Source organism: Melanotaenia boesemani, chromosome 2 (assembly GCF_017639745.1).
Source record: "Melanotaenia boesemani isolate fMelBoe1 chromosome 2, fMelBoe1.pri, whole genome shotgun sequence".
Classification (NCBI taxonomy): Eukaryota; Metazoa; Chordata; class Actinopteri; order Atheriniformes; family Melanotaeniidae; genus Melanotaenia; species Melanotaenia boesemani.
In genome coordinates, this window is record NC_055683.1 from 19352982 (window position 1) to 19379150 (window position 26169).

Consider the following 26169-nt stretch of genomic DNA (forward strand, 5'->3'; position numbering starts at 1 on the left):
CCCCTTGACTGTAACAGCCTGGCAGGTGAGGAGACAGCTGGAGAGAGTGAACAGACACAAGGCCGCTGGCCCGGACGCTATCAGCCCCAGGATACTGAGGACCTGTGCCAGCCAGCTGTCTGTAGTTCTCCAGCACCTCTTCAATCTGAGCCTCAGCCTGGGGAAGGTGCCACAACTTTGGAAGACCTCCTGCCTGGTTCCTGTTCCTAAGAAGTCATCTCCATCTGGCCTCAGTGATTACCGTCCAGTTGCCCTTACATCACATGTGATGAAGGTGCTGGAGAGGCTGGTGTTGGCCCACCTGAGGCCGCTGGTGAAACCTTCTCTCGACCCTCTGCAGTTTGCCTACCGGCCACGTGTGGGGGTGGATGATGCTGTCATCTATCTGCTGCAGCGAGCTCACTCGCACCTGGATGGTAGTGGAGGCATTGTGAGGGTCACATTCTTTGATTTCTCCAGTGCCTTCAACACCACCCAGCCTTCTTTACTGAGTGGGAAGCTGCGGCTGATGGGTGTCGGCGGGTCCTCTGTCTCCTGGATCGCTGATTACCTGACGGACAGGCCGCAGTTTGTCCGGCTGGGTGGTGTCCTGTCTGATGTGGTGATGAGTGATGTAGGAGCCCCGCAGGGCACTGTGCTCTCTCCATTCCTGTTCTCTTTATACACCACAGCCTTTCAGTACAACTCAGAGTCATGTCACCTTCAAAAATTTTCTGACGACTCTGCAGTTGTTGGGTGTATAAGTGGTGGATGGGAGGAGTACAGGGGGCTGGTGGATGGATTTGTGGAGTGGGCGGGTAAGAATCACCTGCTGCTTAATGTGGACAAGACCAAAGAGATGGTGTTAGACTTCAGGAAGAAGGGATCAGCTCCACAGCCCCTCTGCATCCTGGGTAGTGATGTGGACACGGTTGAGGAATATAAATACCTGGGAGTGTCTATCGATAACAGACTGAGTTGGAAGACCAACAGCACAGCTGTGTACAACAAGGCCTGCAGCAGACTCTACTTCCTGAGGAAGCTGCAGTCGTTCAATGTATGCAGCAAGATGCTGGAAATCTTTTACCAGTCTGTTGTGGCCGGCGCCCTGTTTTCATCTGTGGTCTGCTGGGGGGGGCAGCATTGCAGCCAGTGACACCAACAGACTGAACAAACTGATTAGGAAGGCTGGCTCTGTCATTGGCTGCAGACAGGACACTTTAGAAGCAGTGGTGGAGAGGAGGACACTGAACAAACTGTTATCTATCTTGGATAACCCGGACCACTAGGGCTGGGCGATTAATCGATAAAATCGATAAATCGAATTTTCCATTTCTGGAGATTAATTTTTTTGAAAATCTGGATTTTTTTCCATAGTTAGTTAGCAGCAGACTTAGCCCTCCCTCCACACCAGAACGGTGTTTGTCTGACAGATTTTCAGTAAAGTGACCCTTCACCCACGCCTGGGATTTAGCTGTGCGTATAACTGCAATGAGAAATGCTGCTCTCTATGAGATGCAGAAATCAACTTAACCCACAAACCCTAGTTAAGAGACAACCTTCATCAGGGGAATTATTTCTGCAGTGGATCCTGTATGATAAGGATCCAGATGGAAAGAGATCACGGATGCATTGTGTCGCATATTTCAATGTAAGATATGAAGTCGTTTATATGGTGGAAAAGCTATGACATTATGTGCTTTAGTTTTGCTAGCATTCATCTATATAAACAAATGAATGTTTTTAATAAGTTTATGTTTTGTAAAAGAAAAGGAAAAAAAATCGATTAAAATCGGAAATCGGATTTGGTTATAAAAAATCGGAGATTTTATTTTTAGGCCATATCGCCCAGCCCTACGGACCACCCTCTCCACCCTGTGCTGGACAGACAGCGGAGCTCCTTTTCCAAAAGGCTCAGACAGCTTTGCTGTCTCAAGGACCGCTTCAGGAAATCTTTCCTGCCACATGCAATAAGACTGTTTAACTCATCATCATTGTGTCAGAGATAACAATATGAGTGACTGTTGTAACTGGTGAATTTTTGCACTGACTGGATCAACCTTGCACAGTTAAACTCCTCATCTTGTGTCACTGAAAACAACTGTCACTACTAATCATTGCACTGGACTATATTATTTGCTGGCTATTCTCACTTCTTACTGTGTATAGCTAAATACCTCCTTGTATAAGTCTTGTAGATATTGAAAATTTTATACTGTTTTTTATTTTTTTGCTACCTTTAGAAGCACAACTGCTAAATGACTGTACCGCTTCAACACCTAAATTTCCCAGCTTGGGATGAATAAAGTACTTCTATCTATCTATCATATAGAATGTTCAGTATTTCAAAGTGCAACAAGTAATCAAATGTTTTCACTGACTTACGATCATTTTACAAGACACAGCTGAACAAGTTTACAAGCAATACAGTAAAAAAAATTAAAAGACAATGTTTGATTTTATTAAAATTGGCAATTTACATTCTATATATTTACGTATAACATAAATTCAAACATAAATCAGTTCCCATCATGTAATCAAATCAATTTAGCTTTTCTGTGCAGAGTTTTGCTTCTCGGGGCTGTAACAGATTTTATGTGTAAAGCCTTTCAGCATTATGTGTGAGATCAGAGCTAATCCAGCCATCGAGCCTGAGATAGTTGAATACTGCAATGTTGCTCATCTGCTAATACCGCAGAATAGAAATATCAATGAGGGTATTACTGACTGCAGACACCTGCAGCTGGCTGCGTGTGTGCAGATATACACAAGCATGTCTTTTTTTCTAAGCATTTAACAGGTGCACATGGAGTATTATTTTTACTTTAATGCTTTAATGTGGATGTTTTAGTACTACAACACAGAAAAGAGCCGCTGAGAATATTAGAAATAGTAGTTTAAGCTGTACATGTTTATACTGAGTTGTCCTATGACTTATGGATGAGGGATAATGAGCTGAAAAGCACAGCTGAATAAAAACCAGGGACCATGAATCATATCCTCCTATTTGTTGTGTGTATTTTTTTCCCTCTTTGATATCTCCCCATGGGGCAGCTTGGCTTTTGAGCTAGAAAACTGATTGGATCCCACCCTACTATCATTAACCAATCAGAAACGTCCTTTTGTCATACCAACCCAACAACCTTTTGTCCTTTAATTTTTCCATTTTTCACATTGGTCCTCCCATCATTGATGACATTTTCACTTGTTCCTTTCTCTTTCCCTTCATCAGTATATCCTCCTTTTTCATACTCAATCTCAATTTTCCGTTTTTTTTTACTGCCCTCCCTTTTAATATTACACTACTTTCCATCTCCTATCCTGTCTTTCACTTCCTCCAATCAAACATTTTTTTCCTGGACTTCCTGCCCTGTAAACTTTTTTTTTTTTTTTTTTTTTTTTTTTATCCATTTTTATCCAAACATTTCTATCCACAGAAACTTTTATAAATTGTTCCAACCTTTCAGTTTGTCCTTGGTTAGCCTTGTGCTAACACCCCGACCACCCATCCCTCCGACATTCACACACGCACCATCAGTCCTACTGTAGAAACCAGAACTAAAAATAGCTGCTTGTGTTCTCAGTGTGGCAGCCCATTCATCCCCAGTCTCAGAAGACCTGTCACACACATACAAGCACATGTATTCACACACATAAAAAGACATTATGGGAATACATGTGTGCATGTATTCATACATGCACACATGTATTCACACACTTGTATTCACATGCACACGCACACTAAGAAGGAAACAAAACAACTGCACACAACATTGCACATACCCACACACCCTGAAACTTACCTCAGTTGAGGTGAATCTTTTTCCATGAATGACTGGTGTTAAAAGTGTAATTACAAACTTGCAAACCTGCACATACACACAGGGTGACTCCTTACCCTGTTTTAAGGCTGACAAGTGCATCCTGGACCCCAGTCTGATGATACTTCACCATGTACTGGTGCATGGCAGGGTAGTTCTTCCTGATGTTCCTTTCAGTGGATCCATTCGGGACCGTCCCAAAGCGGAATGGAGGCGAGTATGCATATGGGTTCTGAAACTGTGGTGGGATTAAAGAAAAAAATGGTAAAGGTTGAACATTCACCAAAATAAATTAAAGTACATCTTTGGAGGATTGATTCACCAAACCTTCATCAGAGCGATATTGGCGTTAAGATATATATTTTTTTTTACTTTTTCAAGCTTAGTTTTAGCTCTGCTGTCTCACCACCTGGTGATTTTTTTAACTGTATTTGAAAATGATTTTTTTTATTATTATTTTTAACAACACACATTCATTCAGACCTGATTACACAGGTGATTATTACTTTTGCCACATTCAATTTGGGATTATTAGTTTTGATTTGTTGTAGTGTTTAAGACCCTATTTCTGCTTCACTGTCTGCCTCAATCTGTTCAGCAAAGAGATGCTGGTTTACTCCCCATACCAGGGGTGGACTGAAACACAAAATCAGCCCTGGTATTTTGGCATGCAACTACTAAAAGCCACTAAAGTCATACAGTGAATTAGCAGGAAGAGATTATCAGAGAGACTAGACACATTAAATATTTCTAATATTGTAATTATAAATCTGTACTTATCACAGTGATGAGTATTACCGCAGCATTTCTGACATTGTGTTTGATGGAGAAATAAATTAGAAAGAACAAACATGAGACATAATGGATCAGATGAAAACTCTTCCTTGACAACGTGTAAACACTGTCGCTGTGTCTGCTGCTATGCTCTACTCTTTATCTCAACCAGGTTCAACTAAAGATTGAATGGATTTTTTTTTTTTTTAATTATTCAGTCTTGGTCAGAATTGTTGGATTTTTTGGTAAAGAGGCAAACATCAGTATTTACATATGGACTAATGTGTAAGCTAAACAATAATAATAAATAAAAAACATATATCTTCAAAGTGCTTTATTTATGTGTATTGTCGAGTAAAACCTAAATAAAAGCTGCCTTTAACATGTTCTGACCTAAAAGTATCCAACTATCGTCCCACCACCAATAACAAAAAGGCTAATAAAGAAAATCAAAAAGCTTCTGGCTGACTGTTACCGTTAATGAATGATGGTTAAAAATCCCGTTAGAACAAAAAACAACAAAAAAAAAAAAACACACATAAACAATTTAAGATCTGTTGTTTTTACCAGTGAACATAACTATGTAATCAGTAAACACAACCACTTAACCAGCTTTTCTGCTGGTAACACTGACATCATCAACTAATTTCATGAATGCAAGGAGACAAAGTAATCTTTTAATAAAACTGCTATTTTATTAATGTTTTATTGTAATTTCATCATAACTTTGTGAAGAGCAGCTTCTCTGTTCCTATCCATTTCTCCTCTCGGTTCTGACAGGTAGCTGTATCCCCTGGTACAGAACCAAACAAGGTTTATCTGATTGGTTCAGCCTGGCGTCAGTTAAAAAAAGAAGCAATGTGCCACATATCAATATGCTTCATGGCCTCATGGTCGGAAAAGAAAGTTCTGTACTGGCTATTAATGAAGAAATTACTCAGGCAAAGGGACTACAACAAAAAGTGGAGGTGCTTAAAAATTTAAGTGGGCTGATCTACTGAGATGTACAGACCAGTCAGACCAATAAATAAACTGGTTGGCCTACTAGAAAATACCAGGTATGCCAAATTACCAATTTGTCCCTGCACCACATCTAACTTTTTTTCAAACACTAAGTCATCTATGATCAGATCTTCAAAAGAAATATAGCTAAAGATTAGGATTGAAAATATCCAAAGCAAACATAAAAAGCATGCCTATATTGAATGTTTGGTTAAATAAAGAAGGTTACAGGATGCTCCTGAATATCAAAATAAAATATCCAAGTTATTAAAAGAAACCTTATTTAATTAGTTCAGCATGCAGCAGCTATAGAAATGAGATCGGCATTCTTCAAAAAGCATCAGACATAAAAAAAAACAAAAATGTGCGCAACAGCTGTAGTGTCAAGAAGCATCACAGTGGTAACCCCCACCCCCATGCATAATAAATGCAAGCATTTATTATGAGCTGCAATGTGACCACTCAGTTCTGAGTTTGTGCAGGTGTGTTTGGAAGTGGCGTATTCCTAAAATACCTCTATAAAACCAAAAATGAATGACGGTTCCAATATCTTTATGTCTGTTTAGCTTTTACATCTTCATAAAGCAGAGGTCCCCAACCCTGGTCCTCAAAGCCCATTATCCTGCAGGTCTTAGATGTCTCCCTGCTGCAACACACCTGATTCAAATTAATGGCTTATTAGCAGACTTGTGCAGAGCTTGTCAGAAAGCCGTTTAATACTCAGTCATAGAGTATAGAACTGAATCATCAATAAGCTGATGCAGGAAGGATTTTGTTGCCATATTATTAGCATCAATCTTCCGCTCTCTGTCCACTGAACATGCATAAACTCATCTGTTTGCTTTTAGTCTGTACTGTTTATATGAGCTGCTTACATCATAACTGTATATGTGAATAGTTCTAGCTTTTAATATGTTCTTTGTCTGCCATGTGCATTTCTGTTGTGTAATCAGGTTAAAATGAGTGTGTGTTAAGTAAAACTCCTCTTGTGCATTTGTGTGCACTTGCATACATTAGCGATGATGTCATGGAGTGTGTTTGTTAGCATGACATGCAACAGCCTTGAGGACACACTCATTCCTCACAGTTCTCACTACCGTCTCCTTCATCTTTCCTTCATTTGTGCCTCTCTTAAAGTTGAGCAGAAGCTTTAAGGTCAGGAGAGGGTAAATATGGCAAGGGGCTCGCTGATGAGAATCTTCAGGCCCGCTGGGAATATGCAGATTGGGAAGGCACTGGTGCTGAATATTTACGTAGTAATGCAACACTTAGAACTGTGCTAGTGGCTTCTATCAAAACCTCACTGCAAAATTAAATTAAAAAGCAGAGTTAGGAGAAGATTTTTTTTTTGTCCCAAGTAGGTGGAAATACATGTGATTGATCCAAATAAATGGCAACTTAAATGTTGAATTGATTTAGATTTTGTTGATCCTTATGTAAGGTCTACATTTAAGAAGCTGAAAGGTGGTTTTAAATAAAAATTAGATTATAATATGTCATTATGAGAAAATTGCAATATTGCAAGAAAATTGCAAATCTGTTTGTAATATAACATTATGTTATATTACATCCTTACTCCAAAATGGAACTAACATTTTCAATACAACAATAAATTAGGAAAATACTTAGCAAATCATCTGAAATAAAAAAAAAAAAAAAAAGAACAGTGCCAGCAATAATAAGCCCATTAACTCAAAACTCCAATAACAAAAGAACTCCATAATGCCCTTCTCCAAATGCGCAACAGTAAATCACCGGGACCTGATTTTTTTCGAATATACTTTCACTACTATTCATCAGACTTGCACAAGAGATCAAAAACACATTAGAAATACCACACAATATGAACACAGCTGCAATAACTGTTTACTTAAAGCAGGTAAAGATCCAGTTACAGACCTCTTATTTAATAAATACAGATCTAAATATCATCTCAAAAACCTTAGCCACAAGACTTGAAATAGTGGCCTCCATCTTAATTCTTCCGGACCAGACTGGTTTTATAAAAAAAAAAGAAAAAAAGAAACACAACTGACTCACCCACATTTATACACCGGGGAACATCACAAGGATTTCCACGCTCTCCATTACTATTTGCAATTTTCATAGAACCTTATATCAGTCCATGGAATATCAGTTAATAGTTTACAACACAACATTAGTTTATATGCTGATGATAATTTATTACACTTATAGAATCCAAAATATTCAGTTCAAGAAACATATAAAATCATCAACCACTTCTCAGTGATATCAGACTACACAATCAACTGGAACAAATCCACTATCTTCCCACACTCAGACAATGCCTGGGATTCTGCAGCTCAGACCTCACTTCCCACACTAAGGGTTGGTAATATTAAGTATCTGCGAATTAGCATTTCAGCCAGGCTGCAAGAGATATTCTCACTTTATCACTCTGTACTTCTCAAAACAGTTCAGGATAATCTTAAATGCTGGTAAAATTTTATAGTTTCACTCATAGAACATACTGTATGTTAAGAGATAAAAGAAAAAATTCTCCAACAATTATTATTATTATTATTATTATTACTGTAATCCTAGTTCTGATGAAAAACGTCTGGGGTCTTGGGGCCCTGTGCTGGCTCCGGCCGCCCTGGATAGTTGGTGCCCAGCAGGGTCGGCGGCTGGAAAACTTGGCCCGCTGGAACCTGTGACTCGTGACCATGGGGGCTCTGGCTGGGGCCTTCCTCTGCGTCTGGGTGGGTCAGGGGTGGTCTTCATGGTGGGGTGGTCGGGGTTCTTGCTCCCATATTGCTGCTGATTGCCTGGGTCTCTAGGCCACCCTAGTCTGCCTCTAGCCATATTCGCATGATTACACTTATCTCTGATCACTTCTCTTTCCACTGAATTGTCCAGTGGGTTTATACACTAAGCTATTTTTTTTTTTTTTTTTTTTTTTTTTTTGTGTGTGTGTGTTTTTCTGGTACTTTGGTTGTTGTTATGATACATGTTTTTTCTTTTTGTGGTTTTGGTTATTCTTTCAGGAGCTCCTGATGATTGTCAACTTTGTTTTCCTGTAGAAGCCGTAGGAAATTATCTGTTGTGTTTCTGTACAAGTGTATCAGTTGGTTGTCTGGTGTTAGGTTGGATTTAAGGGCCGTTGCCTCATATGTACTGTATCTTTTGTCTCTTCTTTTTTCTACTTTCCTTTTAAGTTTTCTTCACTATTTTCCTCTCTGTTCCCTCTATCCAGGTCCAGCAAGATTACAGAAATTTCATAATTCAAAAGAAACAGATTATCAAGAGGAGCCTTATACCAGAGATGAGGACTCGAGTCTAGATTTGGACTTCCAATCAAAAGGCTTGAGATTCGATTTGGACTTGTGATTTGAGACTCATGAACAATCTTACTTTCTTAATGATCTTCTTTCTGTCTCCTCTCCTCCTCATCTCTTGTCTGCTGCCATTTCCCCAGAGGTAACACTGACGTAACGTCACACAGATGCATCCGCAGTGCACACTCAATCAATCAAAACATTAGCAGCGGTAATTGCAGCTGTTGCTACAGCACCATTGTAACTTTTGGGCAAAAAAACTTAAACTTAAAACGGGACCCAAATAAGACAAGCAAACTGGAACATCTGTGGTATAAAATTCCAGGACGCTTGATCCACCACACCCACTTTTATCCACCCTGGAGAGGTTAATAACTGTACTATGAAAGCTAATGTTAGCATCTAGTTTAGCAATGAGCCAAGAGCAACAGCAGCATAAATGTTAGCTTGTTCCTTTGTTAGAAAATAATGTTAACTCCGTCAGATTGGCTCCACTGGATGTGTTCAGAACAAGAATGAGATATTTACTGAACACAGTTTCTATTTACTGTAACATGGCCATGGTCACATTAAACTGGGATCAGACCCACTGTAAACAACAAGGTTTTACTGGGTCTGCTATTAGAAAAGTACAACTTTTGCTGTATTAGGAATGCAAGGAATATTTATTCTGTCTGCAACTAGATCTGAATTATTTCAAATACTGAGTTTTTTAAGTCAATTTTTAAACGTTTAGAATGAATATTTTCTGTACTCATCTTACAGAGTTATTTCAAGAACTTTAGAAAATATGAAGATTTTTCTGATGCACTAGTGAAGAGATCACCAACTGTGGACCTGTGAAGCCACTGTGCTGCAGATTTTACATGTTTACCTGCTGCTATACACTTGAGTCAAACTATTAATGGATCATTAAGAGGCTTAAGCAGAACTTGAGAACAACCTGTCACGTGGCTCATGTGTGTTGCAACAATGCAGAACAATGTCTAAAACCTGCAGAACAGTAGGTGATCCTGCACTAAAGTGCAACATATTGGCGCTCCTCCCAACATTCAGGAAAAATAAATGTTTTGAATTGCAGTATTGATATTTTAAATTTCTCAGTGTGTCCAGATGGATTTTGGATCACATTATATTACTGGTCACTGATAAATTATGTTAAGAACATTTTTACTGATCTGAATAAATTTTCATGTCCATCTAGAGGTTTGCAGAATTCAGTAAAGCAAAGAAATTGTCCACAGAAGAGGGACAGCATTTGTCAGTTTAAGCCACAGATCAGTACTGTTACTAAATGCTGGTAGATAAAGGGTGAGTAGGGATTTTAAATTCCTTAGATATCATAGTGCATCTTCTAAGCAGACCAGACAGCAGGCGTCGCATGGCAGATTAAGGTGAGTACACACAAGGATTTTCTAAATCTAAACGAAGAAGAAGAACCATGGCAACAGCTGGAAAACACAACACCCAGCATGGCAGAGGACATAATGATGGTGGTCTTGGGACTATTGTTGACAGAAAAATCTAGAACTGAAAAAAATAACAGACTGAATACAGTGTGAACACGGACTTTTTATCCTTCCTCTCTAATTGTCAATATTCCATTCCACCTCACAGTCCACAGAGTCACAATTCAGACGTCGTCAGCTTTCCCCACACGTGAACATTTTTGGTCGTAAATTGATCGTAAATATTGAATAAGTTTAATACTTGCGATTTTTGGCCATGACCCGTTGTAGAGCCGATTGTCAGGACAAATTTGCGCTTAACACACCTCAGACCACAGGATACTCTTATAAGATAATCTTATAAGATTTGAGAAAATCAGACATTTGATGTCCTTGGTCGGGAAGAGGGAAAATCGTGATAAATCTTTATGTGTGTGCCCAGAACAAAAAGTGGCTTGCAACAGAACATGAACTTGAGATCGAAGACTTGAAACTTGACTTGCATTTGAGGTCAAGGACTTGAGACATGACTTGGACTTGCAAAAAAAGGACTTGTGAGCATCTCTGCCTTATACCCATAAAGCTTCCTTTGGCAAAGAAAATTGTTCCGGCACAACACAACTGCCAGACCATCATTCTGCTTACTACAATCAAACAGTCCTGGGGCCTCATTTATCAAACTTGCGTAGGAACAAACTCTGACCCAGGCATACCCACAGAATATGGGAAAACAGGAAACTGCAACACAAACGGCACAAAGTAAAATCAAGGAAATGATGTGAAATGTGAGACATTTGTGCACAATCCACTCTTACCTTTTACACCACATGTTAGATATTAAAGCTGTTTGCAGAAATTAATAAAGAACCACATTCAATATTAATTCTCCTAAGAGTTCTCCTAAGGGGAAAATAAAAACAAACAAATGGGATTTTCAGGAAAAAGAGATGATATTAATAAGAACCTAAACCACTAAAATATGTTCTGTTATTGTGAAACAAAACTTATAAAAATACATCCAGCTAAATAAGGTGGACAGGCTGCTGCCAGAATGGACCAGTCAGGGTGAAAAGTAGCTTTGGTCCTTCATTCTAACAGAGTGGGATGCAGACTGGAGGCTGGAGGTCTAGAAGTGCTGCAATGCTAATAAAACACACAAGGGGTGGATTTCCTTTTATTTATTTATTTTTACACAATGTTTTTTTTTTTTTTGTCCCAATTTCTGTCAAGATGTCTTCATTTCCCACGACTCCTTGGCCTTCTTGTTAATAGCGGTGATTGTGTCCTTCTGCACCCCCTGCCCAACTGGAGCACCCAGCAACTAGAAAGAAATATTTAACTCTAAATAAACTGCTACCAGTTAGATGTATCTGTACATATTTATTTTATAAATTAAAATAAATTACTACATTACTGTCATTTAGCAAACGCTTTCTCCAATGCAATTTATCACTCCGGGATTCGAACTTCGATCTCCTGCATGGCAGACAGATGGTCTACCAACTGAGACATCCAGCCTTACATTCTGATGCCTCTGGCAGGTCTTGCCTTCTGACACTGCATTGACAGCATCTGCCACCTGCTTTTTTCTTCCTGAGCCATCATGCAAATGATGTAATGAATATGTATCATAGGCATCCACCTGATCATTTATATCCACCATGTGGGTGTGGTAAGGAGTTCCCTCATGTGTGCCCACTTTAGAGGTGATTCTAATTTATAAACGGAAACAGGCGTAGGATGTGCGTGCGCAGGCTTTTATAAATCTGAAAGTTGAAGTGTGCCACATTTCCTCTTTGCACTGCAGACACCACCTTTAGTTTTCTTTGCTATGCACAGTTTGCTAATGAGGCCCCTGGTCCTTCTTTGCTAGATTTTTCATTTCATGCTGACTGCATTGTGTTGTTGAAAGGTCTGGACTACAGATAGACCAGTTCAGCACCAGGTGCCTGTTCCAGAAAGGAAGTTCAACTAACTATGAGTCGAAAAAGCAACTCTTGGTTAACTTACTCTGAGCTGAGCAACTCTGAGTTTTTGTTTTGAGAACAGCTGGGCTAAGTTGGCTCAATCAACTCTGAGTGCCTTTACCCAGAGATGGGAACTATAATAAAAAGACATACTTAGATGTTGTTATGATAGTTTAAGCTCCTTCATTACTGGAGGAGGAAGAGGCTGCTGAGGAGACACCATCTGGTGGGATTCAGAGAGGCAGGCAGAGGTCTTTTTTAGTCTAACAAGCAGTAGATCTCTGCTGTTTTTTTATGGAATTATCATTTCAGACACGTGAGGACTTTCCTCACATGTGTCCTCACATGTCTTTCTAGCATGTTCTGCATTGCCAATGTTATAAAGAATTATCTCATTTATAGAAAAGGAAAAAAAAAGTATTGCACAGCAAAGCACAAAACTTGCTGTGATGTCATGACATGTTTGTTCTGGGTCACGCTGGATATGTACGGCCGGAACTACTTTTTGATGAATAATTGATTAGGGAATAATAGTGCACCTGTTTGAGTTCTGATAGATCATCTCCCTGCATGAAGCATAGTGTTTTATTTCAAGTTCTAAATCTTTGGAATCGCATTGGTGCAAACCCAGGTCTGAACAGCTGGGAGGCCAGAGGTAGAAACTCCTGAGAACCTGACAGCGAGTAGGTTTAGTTCACAAAGTCAGTTACCATGGTCACAGACTCAGTTACTCGCTTTTTTGGAATTGAAAACCCTGAATTCTATAGTTGATGGGAATTATTTACAGAATTGCCGCATTTTTTTTTTTTTTTTTTGACAAAATAGTTGAACTCCATCATTAAATTTTTCAAAGAATTTCAACATTTGCATGTGGCTGGTTTCCTGTGTGCCTGCGGTTGTTTTTCAGTGAACACAGAAAGGGTATCAGGGCTCTACAGGTTGCACAGAGGAGAGTAAAAATGGGCAAACTGCACTAGTCATAACTGACAGGCTACCTTTGAAGCTGTACTCTGGTTCTTAGTCAGTGTGATTTGATAGGCAGTTGAAGCAGAGAGTAAAAAAAAAAGAATAAATGAAAGTGACATTCATTAATTTGATGTCTTCTTAAGTTGTAAAAAGTTAGTTGACATTTAGAAGTGAGGGGGAAGGGATTTTCTAATTTCCTCACTGCGTTGCTTTTCTTTCAGACCATATTAGTCTCCTTTTACTGAAAAAAGCAGCTTACTTTAGCCATTGTATTGGAGTGTATTTCTGTCTTTTATTGAGACTATTGTTTTTCTCCATCCACCACCTCCAGCTTCATTCACATTAAAACACAACTGGAGTAGTATAATAGTGACTATAATATGAAAGCTTAATGCAAAGCATCTATGTTAGCAATATGCTTAGCACTACAGCGGCATAAATGTTAGCTTGCAACCACCTTTGTACTGAAATAATGCTAACTCCGTCAGACTGGCTTTCACTATATATATATATATATATATATATATATGTGTGCACAAAGTTTTTTTTCCCATAATTGCCTCTTTTTAGACAGTTGTTTCTCCTGTCAACCATTGCTCTACCACAAGCAACAACAGTTCTATTAAATATATTCAGTTTACCAGTTTAGGTATATTTTAAAGTTCCATTTAAGAGCAAGTACAATCCAAACAAAGAGACAAACTCTTTTTGTCTCCATATAACTGAACTTAAGGCATTTATTTCTTTGTGGGATCTTTGTTACAGATCTTTTTAAAATGGATGTATGTGAGAAGTATTAAAAGCTGATAATATGAAAACAGCCTGTGAAAAAAAAAAAAAAAAAACAAGATTGAAAACCAGAAAGAATATGACTGAGTTGCAAAGAAAAATAAATGGTGGTTGGGCACTTTAATTTTTTTTAACCATCATGTCATTCCTTCCCCAACCTCTGCTGTTATTATGGCTCATATCTGTTCACCTGTTATTATCTACCATCTTACAGGTCTTGGCCTTTTGCTAGGCCTCAGTCATCCCTCCTGCCAGTTGCGGTAGCCCTTATACCAACCTTCTTTCCCTCTCTCTTCCATTTTAGAATGTCTCAATACATCTCTATGTTTGTTCTCAGGAACTCTACCCTTATATTTTCATTTTCTTTTCCTATTCTCCACATGTAGCTTGACCTTTTCCTCTCACATTTTAACACATCCTCTTTATACTGCAAGACCAACTTTTCTACTTCACAACATATCTGTTGTTGTGATGTACATGTTCTAAATGCATATATGGTCCATATTTTGTTGCTGTTGTGATGCATTTTTTAAACATTTTTGTGAAAGCAGTGTACCAATACATCCCGATACTGAGTGGGGTGCACCAATACCACATTGATTAATTGTGTGATGTATCAAATAGGTTCATCCTGCAGCCATCCTCTAACTATAAGGCTTGAAAACTGTCAGAATCTCCATAAATAAGCAGGATAAAATGGTTTTTGGTGGATTATGTTCATAGATGTAACAAGGCACATAAAGATTATGCCCCAAATCAGCTTCCCTTACACCACTAAAATAGCACCAGTAATAGCTTTGTTTCTGAATAATTAAAAATAAAAACTTAATGTATAAGGCTTGGAAAATATCAGAATCTTCATAAAAAAAAGGAAGATAAAGTATTTTTGTTCATGGATTCTGGTAACCACTGTGACAAGGCGAATTCATGTGTCACTGTGCCTTGTCACAGTGGTGAACCAAAACCATCAAACCAGCTTCACTCACCGAGAGCATGCCTTTTTTTAAATTTTTAATATTATTTTAATAGTACCCATAGTATATCAGATAAATCCAGCACTTACTGAAACTAAAAGTGGAGTTTCTTCTGAAGGCTATTGCACTCTTTCACTGCATGCCCCCTTGTAACATTGACTCATGAATGTCATTCAGATTTAGGTGGCTGTCATGAATTCCAACTTCATGGATCATTCAAAAGGAAAAGCAAGACTTCACAGTTAACTTCTAAACAGGCCACCATCGAGACTTGTCAACAAACTACCTCATTAGGTCATTACCTTGTTATCTGAGAGCCCAGTGACTTGGTCAACAAACTCCTCCTGAATCATGAAAGCAGCCAAGTTGGCAGTGTAGGAGGCCAGGAAGATGACAGCGAAGAAGGCCCACACAGACACTATGAACTTGCTGGTGGTTCCTTTGGGGTTTTGCACTGGGACAGAGTTGTTAAAGACCAGACCCCACAGCAGCCACACTGCCTTTCCCATGGTGAAAGAAGGACCATGTGGATCTGAAAGAAATAGAGATAGATGATGTAAATATGGTCAGTTTAGATTTATCAGAAAAATGAATTTAGTACAAGTTATATCCATGCTCACCTTTTCCCTGTGCCAGGTTTCTGTTAAAGCCAAGAGGACTGATGTACTCAAACATAAAGACAGCCATTGCAGTCACCAGTAGGAGCATCACAAACATCATCACCCACACTGATGCACTGAATGGCTCTGGAGGAGAGAGAATGAGAACATCATGATATTTAACCTGTGTTTAGTAAAATCCATCACATCTTACACATACATTTACCCGATTTACTTAGTTTTCTACCTCTGCCTTGCAATGAACAGAAGGATTCAATCACTACACACACACACACACACACTGAGGTAAGAACACCACGGAGGTCCGAGACAAACTTTTTGCTCACTCTTACATTTGAGTACATAAAACGTAGGAAGCCCTGGTGTCAGCACTCCTGTCCTCCCTCTGAGCTCACAACACTACTGCAGAGATTAAACTCTCCTCTAATGTATGGGGGAGCACTGCTGGCACTGGGCAGCCAATCAGTGTATATGTGTGTGCTGGCAAACTACCATTGAAGGTTTTTTTTCTGCTAAGCCTAATTGCCATTTTCATTGCACTAACTGCATGTTGCATACGTGTCAGTATGTGTACCTCCATGTGTACTTGTACATACCGACATCCCCTTGTGTGTTTGTATGCCTGTGTGAGCTTTTGTGCCATCACATAGTTGTCTGCAGGAACTTGGAAGTGGACGAAAAGGAACTCAGCATCAAATGAATGTGACTGAGCAGGCACGACAGGGATCCTCATGGTTTCTCTGGTTAAAATCCTCCAGCTAAGTCCCTCAGGTAAGTAAGTGCCACTGTGGCATAAAACAGGAGTTGAGCTAAATCCCTCAGATGAAAGAACAAGTATTGACAGCTGTGTAAAAGAACTAACTGATATTGTCAGCTCTACATTTCAGGGGACACACACACATTCACACACTAAACAAAAACTGAAACACTGTTCTACAGAGACAAGATGAAAAAGCAAACGAGATAGATCTGATTCTTTTACGAGTCTGGGAACAAAGCAACAGTGATTACCAAGGAAAGCTGAAGGTGAGACCGTTCCATTACTACGTGAGACCATGACGCTGATCCCAGTTTCTACGAACGGGACGGAGAAATCGATGACCTCAGAACGCTCCTCATTGATCGTCAGAGATCCGACGGCCATGACGGCTTTCTTATAGACCACCTTTTCAGAGAGAGGGGCATGAATGCATTGAGGATAGATAAAGGAGGGGTGATAAGGGATAAAGAATAGGAGAGGATGGAGAAAGAAAAAAGCAATTGATGTAGCATTCACTGATTTTACACATGAGAAATGCAGTGAAATACAACAATCTATACAATTTTACCGTTGATGGATAAAACTTTATCTTTATTTCTAATAAATACTTATTTTACTTTAAAAGAAATTATTTAAGAGCTTATCTGATCCTTGCTATAGAACACATGACAAATGAAGTCTATCATTCTACAATGAGAAAGATTATTTTGTGAGTAGAAAACAATTATTGCAGTTAATAATCCTCTCAGAAGTCAATATCCTAGCAGTTTCACCTCAAAGTCAGACCAAAGTCAGACAAACTAAACACAGCACATCAGCATTAATACCTCATACAAACAGTTGGTGGTAGATGGTGGTGGGAGAGTAATGGTTTGGGCTTATTTTGCAACCACAGGACCTAGACAACCTACAGGAGTTAACTGCATACCAGTGTATTCTAAAGTCAAAGGGGAGGCCATCCATCTTACAGTTAAACCTTGGCTGAAACTAATTCATGCAACAAGACAATGATCCCAAACAGAGCAGCAAATCTACAACAAAATGACTGAAAAAGAAACAATGAAAGTGTCGAAATGATCCAGGTAAAGTTCAGACCTCAAACTTATTGACATGCTGTGACAGAAACTGAAGAGAGCTTTGCATAAACAAATGCCTGCCAAGCTCAATGAACTGTAAAAACATTGTCAAGAAAACTGACCAAAATTCATCTGCATTAATGCTAGAGATCAAAAACATATTGAAAAAGAAAATGAGAAACCCTAACCCTAATCCTCCAGTTATTGGAGTTATTAGAGTTTAGGCTATCTTAAAGTGAAACAGGCACAAAGCTTTGCTGATTAGCTGCAAATCCTAAAACTATAGGATAAAAATTTACAATACCAATAACTGAGATTACTAGCTAGGCTACATGTAGTAGGTTACTATCTTTCATGACAAAAAGTGTAAAATATATATTTTTTAAATACATGCAAGTTTCACGAAAAACTAATGTTAGAGTGTGCATCAGTGCATTAATAGTCAGTCTCATCAGTCTTACTCGGTATGCAGGCTGGAGCCAGTACTAAGACAGACTTTGACTTAATAAATGAAGTCTGCCTCAAAACAATATGGACAACCATAAACTTTACAGTCTTGAAATGGTCTCTGGGACTACCTTCAAGTTGCTAATTAAAGATATGCTAAAGAGTTTTCTGCTGCAGTGGATTTGTTGACTTTCTGAGCATTTATAGCTGTTGCCAAAGCCTGAAAGTTTGAAAAATGTTCTTACACTTCAGTCACATTTTTTCAAAAGTAAATGCCTCTCATCTAGGCTTACCTCTCCCACCATCCCATTCCAGACATTGTTGATCTTCTTGCCATGCTTCCCATTGGTAACCAGGTACAAGTCATAGGTGAACTTAACATACTTGGCAATCTTCTTCAGGATATCAATGCAGAACCCTTTGCAGCACTTTTTGATATAAGTCCCACCAGCTTCTGTTGTGTTGCTACAAAGACACAAATACATGCACAACATTAGCAACTGCAACGACTGTCATCTGTGGTTTACTGTTCATGATGCATGAAACAGCATGGAAAGAATGCTGTGTGCTTGCATGACAAAAATACTGAACATACGATCTCACTTTAATATCTGCTTTTGCAAATCTTGAGTGAGTAAAGATATCATCTTTCCCTCCTTTATATTTAAAGCAAGACTCTTTGTCTTTCTTTCCATCCTACTTGGCAAACTGACGTGACCACACCAATAACAAGCATCTCCCTGAGACTTTTTCACCTCTAAGTTTGGGTCATGCTGTCCGGGAATGACAGAAGATTTGACAAACATGCTCCTATCCTCCTTCTCCTTCCGTGTCTCTAGAGAAGGGGGGATTTGACGGCACTACATCTGCAAACCTTGTGCCATCTGCGTATATGAATATGAGAGCAGGGGAGTTCAGACAGTGTTTGCCTGCACGCACACAAACACGACAGTGCGCATCAACTTTTAGCCACCTGGGAATCTCATTTAACTTTCAGATGTGTGCTAATTAGAGGACGATAACCTCGTCCTTTAGTTTAACAACAGTCGGGGTACAAACTTGAAAAAGAATGGAAAAAAACAGAAAAAACTTCAGACAACCGGCTGTGACTCTGCAGTTACCTTCAGAGATGAAACTCACTTCATAGCAAACAATGTGCTGGAAAATCACAGGACAATGTTTGACCCAAGAGTTAAAGTCTTTCACTAGACTAACTGAAATCCCTTTTTAAGAAAAAGTCCCCTGAGTATAGCTACTTTTTTTTCCAAACTGGAAAGGATTATTTTTTATTTTTTAACAGTCTAGTAGTTATGTGGTTATTGGTTTGACTCTAAGCTGGGTTTTTCTATGTAAAACATGGATGACTGTTCTGATAGTTTTACTTGAAAAAAGAAAAATGATTTATGAACAGTTGTGACCTTTATTTTTGCAAAACTTTATTTTCCAGGATGACTTTTTATGGATGTAACTAGAGACCATTGATAGAAGTCAGTGAGCTAGTTTAAAATGAACAAAAGCTGAAGAAATTTAATTCAAAGCACCTGCAAAAACATACAGTGAGAGGAAAGCCTTTCTGAGTCATTACTACAAGTGATGTGAGTTTTGTCACCTTATCTAAAGAAAAACTTTAAAAAAGCATTTACTGTTTTGAGCCAGTGCTATTCAAAATCTTTTGTTCACTTGGTCTATAATGTTTATTTAACTTAAGGATGTAGAAGCACATTACTTATGACTGCAATAGCAATGCATATAATAGAGAATATAAAGTGGATGAATTGACTCAAAGAAGCTGGGCTTCTTTTAGCTTGTGTATTAACACTAATAAGCCCTCCCCACAGGTCCCTAAATATATCTATTGTTATAAATAGTGAATTACCATGAATTACTGATAATTAGATAGTAAAGATAAAGCAGGAGAAGCAGGAAAAGTAGTTTGTTCTCAATTATGCTGCTGGACAGTAAGCGGCTGTGGCTTATAGGCCAGAACGTTAATAGCTTCCTTCATGAACACAGTGTACCCACTTAGGCAAGCCGTTCTAAAGTTCAGGCAGCGAGAGCATGCAATGTTAGGGAGGCTGTTTGTGTTGCCAGGCCAACTTGATATAGAAACACTAAAGGGCCTGAGGGGTCTCCAGAGAGGGCAGTGTGGGTCTGTGAATGATCATGTGTGTTACATACTTGTTCTTAGGCCCAGCTTGGATGAGTGAATATAGTTCTGCATGCATGGATACCCCTCAGACCCCCTTCCAGCCCCTCTGCCACTCCCCCATTCTCTGCTTCTTTCATCCCCTCTATCTATCCCTCTTCCTCCAAATGAACAGGACAGATGCTTGAGTGGGAATCGTGCTTTGGGAGGGAGGAACGCAGCCGAATGCATTGGCCTGTGAGTGGACATGTGGCAACGGAGAGTGGATATAAACTTGCGAATGTGTGTTTGCGCTTCTCCTCGGAGATGCTTTAATATCCGCCCTACTTCACAGTGATTCTGGATGATAATCTCTTTCAGCTTCTTCCTTGAGAGCCTATTACTGCTTAATCAGCTCTGTTTCTGTGTGTGTGTATGTGTGTGTGTGTGTGTGTGTATGTAGCCATTACTTTAGATACATACATGCAAGCAAGACATGAGTGACACATAGTAGCGGTAGCAATAGGCATGCCGATCTGACTTTGTGTCCATGAGAGGGATGGTATTAAATTATCTACAAACCCATTACATGGTTTGATTTAGCACCACTCAGGCCTCTCTGTGAACACACACGTGTGTATCAGAAACAAGCAAGAGGCAAAACTGGTAAGGAAAGGAAGTAAAGCTCTTAGTTCAGCAGTCGCCTTCTTTTACGGAGGGAGGAAAGAAGCTGCTGCAGGTTAACACTGCACGTCTGTTTTATGTTTACGAGATAGTGACTGAAGATATCGGAAAACGGATGTAATTTTGTCTGAACATGTTTCAGCTCATTGTGATTCTTGTTTGTTATGACTATTTCAACAGGGTTTGGGGTAAATTTTCAATCAACTTTGAGGCCAATATATAAAATCTTACTTAAATAGAACAAAAAAAAAAACATTTTCAATACCTCTGTTCTGAATCTATTATAGAAGCGTAAACAGATCATTTGTGTGTTATGTGTTTGCTATATCAAAACTATCTTTGAAATGTGTTTCTATTTCCCAGCATGTTTATTAATTCTTTTTGGAAATGACAAATTTGTGGCATTTTGCCATTTCCATTAAATTTGTTAATGTGATGCCTCAAAATGCCTGTTTTACATGAACAGAGCTACTCCGACATTAACCTGATTAGCCCTACTTATGTAAACAGCACTTTCTGATCACAGTAAACCAAATAAAGTTGTGTTTGGAGAATAGAATTTGGAGCAATCCCACTATTACATCCTATTACACCTCAGCATTGATAGCATCTGTGGACACACAGCTGCTTTACAACACTCCATAGTTGCAAAGGCTTGTTTTCATAGCCTGAGCTGTTTGTTTCTGTACGAATATCTGCAACAGTTTGCAGAGAGGCCCTCTTTTGGGAAAAGGGAAAACCCTACTAAATCTATATTCTTCATGTTTTCATTATAGCACATCTAAGTGTTGGCTGACATAGGTTGAAACTAACAGTGGTCAGATAGATCAATATCCGACTTACTCTTTGATATGCTTTCTGCAGGGCACAGAGTTCCTCATGCAGGTACCAGTGAGTCTTTCTACATCCTCCACAATGACAAAAGGTTTCTCCTCCAAGGTGACGATGGACAGGTGGTTGTCGTCAAGCTCAGCATCACCAAAGGAGTTGAAACGGGGCCACACTGGGTACTTAATCGTCAGGCTGCCATTGTCCAGTTTCCCCATCTGGTGATAGGGAAAAATAGGGTTATTAATAGTTGATAAATAAGGCTATTAACAAGGCTATTACAGTTTGCCACAAAGATTAAACCGTTGCATTTGAGGTATTTCATGCAGTGTGAGCAACCTAGATCATATCTGACTCTGTTTGAATTTGCCTATTGTTCTTTTACGTTTTGAGCTTATTAGGGGGTTATAAGCAAATATGATTATATAACTTCCATGATGCCCCGTCAACTAAAACATTGATACACTGCATGTTGTCCATGGGCTATAGATGCTATTTTGATTGCAGAATGAATAACAAATTTAAGGGTATGCAATTGTATGGATATTAAGAAGAGAGAGTATATAGCAGTAGTGACTGTTAATTCTCCTTACTCATCTACATCTGCCTGTCTGAAATATATATATATATATATATATATATATATATATATATATATATATATATATATATATATATATATATATGTGTGTGTGTGTGTGTGTGCGTCTGTGTGTTTCTGTCAGACAGGCAGAGATGAATAGCAACAGGCATTAGGGCTTTGCTTGACTTTCAATTATTAATAATACAGGAGCCAGAAAATAGCAAACTCTACATCTGACTCTTTCCCTCCATCTCAGAACCGCTTCCTCCATCTCATCTGTCTCCCTGTCTCCCAGCTTCATATGCAGTTGGGCTGTAGAGTGGATTGAATACAGACATATGGCTTTATATATTTATATGTTTATAGACACTCAGGAATCTCACCTTCATGGCCATATATGAAAAGTCAACAATGATTTTAACACAGTAATAAAATAAAAAGTTTGTGATTTTTTTTTTTTTTTTTTTTTAATTTCTGTGAAAAAAACATTTTTACATCACCTACTTGACAAGTTAACATGTTCAATACACAAAATATAGCCATGTTAATCTGTCACACCTTTGACCCTGGACTCATGAGACAGTGGTTGTTACCCACACACATAAGCACTCACACACTGTTGCCGCTTAGCCTGCACTCTTGGCTAAGTCATTAACAGGCGAGCAGAGTGGAGGAAATGAAATTAGCATTTTAATTGTTTTGCTTTGAGTGGTTTTCTACCCTCTGACAGGGATTAGAGTCTCTTCTGCGCTCTTATTCGGCATGACTGTCAACGGTTCACTCTGCTGTCAGCAGCATCCATCCAACTGTGTGTGCGTTAGTGTGAATTTGACTTAAAGAGAGTGAAGCAGCACGTTACACCGAGGTGGCATGTGGGCTGTTTGCAGCATGTCACCTACCCTCTCCAGGTATCGGCCACGTTTTGCTATCAGTCTTAGTTTTATTCCACTTGTTTTGCACCTCACAAATGTGTGTGTGTGTGTGTGTGTGCATCTATCAAAAGGAAGTTAAGTTATTTTATGCAGACTAAGAAAAAAAAGCTAAAATTCTGGCATAGATATGTTTTCACTTTTAAAAAATATGTAGATCTAAACATAATATAACAACTTGGTCAAGATTACATAAAAAAAAAAAAAAAACAAACTAAAAAACTGAACAGTACTGCATGTCTGAGCAGTGACACCCTTTGCTTTAAAGCATAAGTTATGATGTCATCCTGCCAGTTAGCTTTGAAAGGCACATAGTTAGTGCTCTCCAAACTGTAAGAGGAGCCAGAAGAAAAAGTAAAACACTGTTTCATGGAAACAGCGAAAGAAGAAAGAGTAAAAAAAAATGCATATTTGATAGATTTTCCCTGACCACATGAAAAAATGTAGTATGTAAATCAACATTTAACTTTTTGGCTACAAAAGAAAAAGCCGTTTGTGGATCTAACAGCTGTTATCACCTCTCAGGACATGTTTCCATAGTGAAGCATGGTAGTGGCAGCAATCGCATTTTAGCAATTTTTGTCATTAACACATCCTCGGAAACTTCACACTCAAATCAAAATCCAGTTTGATGCAACATTGGTGCACACTACTGCAGCTACCATTTTTGATAAATAGATCTATCTATCTATCTATCTATCTATCTATCTATCTATCTATCTATCTATCTATCTATCTATCTATCTATCTAGATGCATCATGTGACATTTGTGTTTTGCTTTAGGACACTGCGTCACAGGCGAGTAACTGGTTTTGAATAAGCACCATGGCTGAATCAGCAAAAAAGCCCAAGAGGACATTACTAGAGAAAGTGAGAAAAGAAAGAGAGAAAGTGGGGGTGCATGAGAATCATCAATATCAGCCTGACTTTTACTGGCTGGAGAGAGTTCAAAAGAGAGACAGGATGCAAGGTGGATGCCAAATTAATCTTTTTTCAGGGAGTGCGAAAGTGCAAAAGTCTGCCAATGTTCAGTAGTGCTGCTTTTTTTGTTTGATAACCCTTAAAATGACTCATATTTTGTTTATCAAACTCTTCACAAATTCATTTCATTTTCAGCTAGTGAGAGTACAAATCTGGAAAAACACTCATAAAGAATTATTTTGTTTATTAAGCACTTCCCCTGACTAGTTTAAGTTAGCTGCAAATTGGCTAGGGAGATTTGTAAAGTAAAATCCGGGCTCTGGTCAGTCAACTGTAATGGCAGATATAAGATCTCATTAAACAAAAATAAATAACAAAGATAACTGTGAAAAAGGTGTAAGCCTGCCTCTTATGTAAGTGGAACTGTTGGATTGTGGGAACAGTCCGAGCTTGATGATGACAATCCGAACTGCAGCAGGTGCAGTGAAATTATTCATGTTTTAATTCAGGAGCAGTTAAGACTCATAATAGCATTTAAAGCTTTTTGGAAATGTGAGTGATGAAAGTAGGAAGGACTTTTTTTTCTTTAGTAACTAAACACAATGTAATCTTGAACCTAAATAGACATATGATGTAATCTTTGACTCATTTAGTCCACAAGCTGAAATAAGAGGCAAAGGTTTTACTCAAAAGATGCTTGACGAAATAAGAAGCAGGAAAATGAGGAGGAGGACAAGAAGAAGCTGACTTCAGCAACTCCTCTCCTGTCCTGCTGCTCTCTGCTTCCCCCTTCCTCCCCACTCTGTCTTCCTCTCTAATTAAAGAAAGAGGGGTTATAAATTAATGCCCAGAAAGGAAGGAGGATTCTATTTATCGACCAGCAGGGAAGGAGAATGCTGAATCTTCCTGGATGTAATACCAGACAATACAAGCACACAATACAGAGACAGTAGTGCAAGAGTGTGCGCGTGTGATTTGACAGTCAGGCCAGTGGGAGGCTGCAGCGATAGGGCCAGTGGGGTTGCTGCATTGTAAGAAGCAATGGATGCATCCCTATAGCAGTGTCCCCTGCAACAGATATACAGCCACTTGGTGATGACATGACACTTTCTAAAAGGAGCAATGCTTCTTTTCTTTCATTTCATTTCCCCTCAGAAATCCTTCATTTATTTCAATTTAACTTAAATTTGATTAACTTTTTAATCTTCTTCTTCATCTTGACTTTAATCTTTATTTTTGCCATTTACCTCCATGACACTTCCTCAGTTAAAAAACACCTTCCTTTCTGTCACACTGTATTTGATCTACACAAACACACAAAATAAGCAACACACTCAAGAGCTGTAATTAACCTGAACCTGGCTGAACAACCAAGAGAACATGATAAAAGAATCCAGACATAAACAATGTTTGTGGCTCTTACACTGAGCACCTTCTCTGTGCTAGTCTCCCAGGGAGAGTTATTGTTATGGCAAGTTGCATTATGGGAGAATGAGTTCCTAATAGCGTGGAGAAACCCATTCAGTCATAAAACAGTATCTGTCACTCCTGTCAGACGAAATTATGTCGGGAAAATGGATTCGGCTCTTCCTCTCCTACAGCCTACCCTCACAATGAGTGGTTGTGTGGATGAGTGCGAGTGTGTATGCGTTGTGTCTGCTTGCATGTGTCAGGACGCACGTGCGTGCCAATGTTTGTGCGTGAAAAGGCAGAGAGGAAGAAGATGACAGAGTGGAAGAGCAGGGAGGAAAAGTGCAATCATTGATTTAGACTTGTTTCCTTCAAGAAGACTGCTTTTATTAAGAATCAAAAACACACATCGGTGTTTGTGTGTCGATTTGGAAATGTGGGTGTATGCATATGGGCTTCAGTGTGTGTCTGCTCTCCATATTGTGATTCTTCAAGCACAAATCCCATGCTGTCTGTAATAATTATTTTGCAAACTGGCTGCTAACACCATGGCAGTTCCTGAAGCAAATTACACACTCCGTCTGCTCTGCAGGAATAAAACACACCATCCTGGTTCTAAACAGTAAATACAACTTTCCCATTTAGTTAGTGATGTTCCACTGAAATCCACAGTTACACTTCAGGATTGTGGATGTTACAGTTTACAAATGCGCCAAACATAAAACCTGATGGAGAATTTCACAAAATAGGAAATGAAACTGTGTCA

The 26169-nt window shown here is 38.9% G+C and overlaps 1 protein-coding gene across 1 annotated transcript in view; it reads right to left on the reverse strand.

The window, feature by feature from the left end:
- Positions 1-26169, reverse strand: part of grin2aa (glutamate receptor, ionotropic, N-methyl D-aspartate 2A, a) — a 171990-nt gene that overhangs the window by 25136 nt on the left and 120685 nt on the right. Inside the window, exons 6-11 of the mRNA XM_041975865.1 lie at positions 21575-21777; positions 18216-18387; positions 16651-16804; positions 15640-15765; positions 15322-15551; positions 3878-4038 (exon numbers count right to left, since the gene is read on the reverse strand). Of these exons, the coding sequence (XP_041831799.1) occupies positions 3878-4038; positions 15322-15551; positions 15640-15765; positions 16651-16804; positions 18216-18387; positions 21575-21777 (1046 nt within the window). The remainder of the gene's footprint in view (positions 1-3877; positions 4039-15321; positions 15552-15639; positions 15766-16650; positions 16805-18215; positions 18388-21574; positions 21778-26169) is intronic.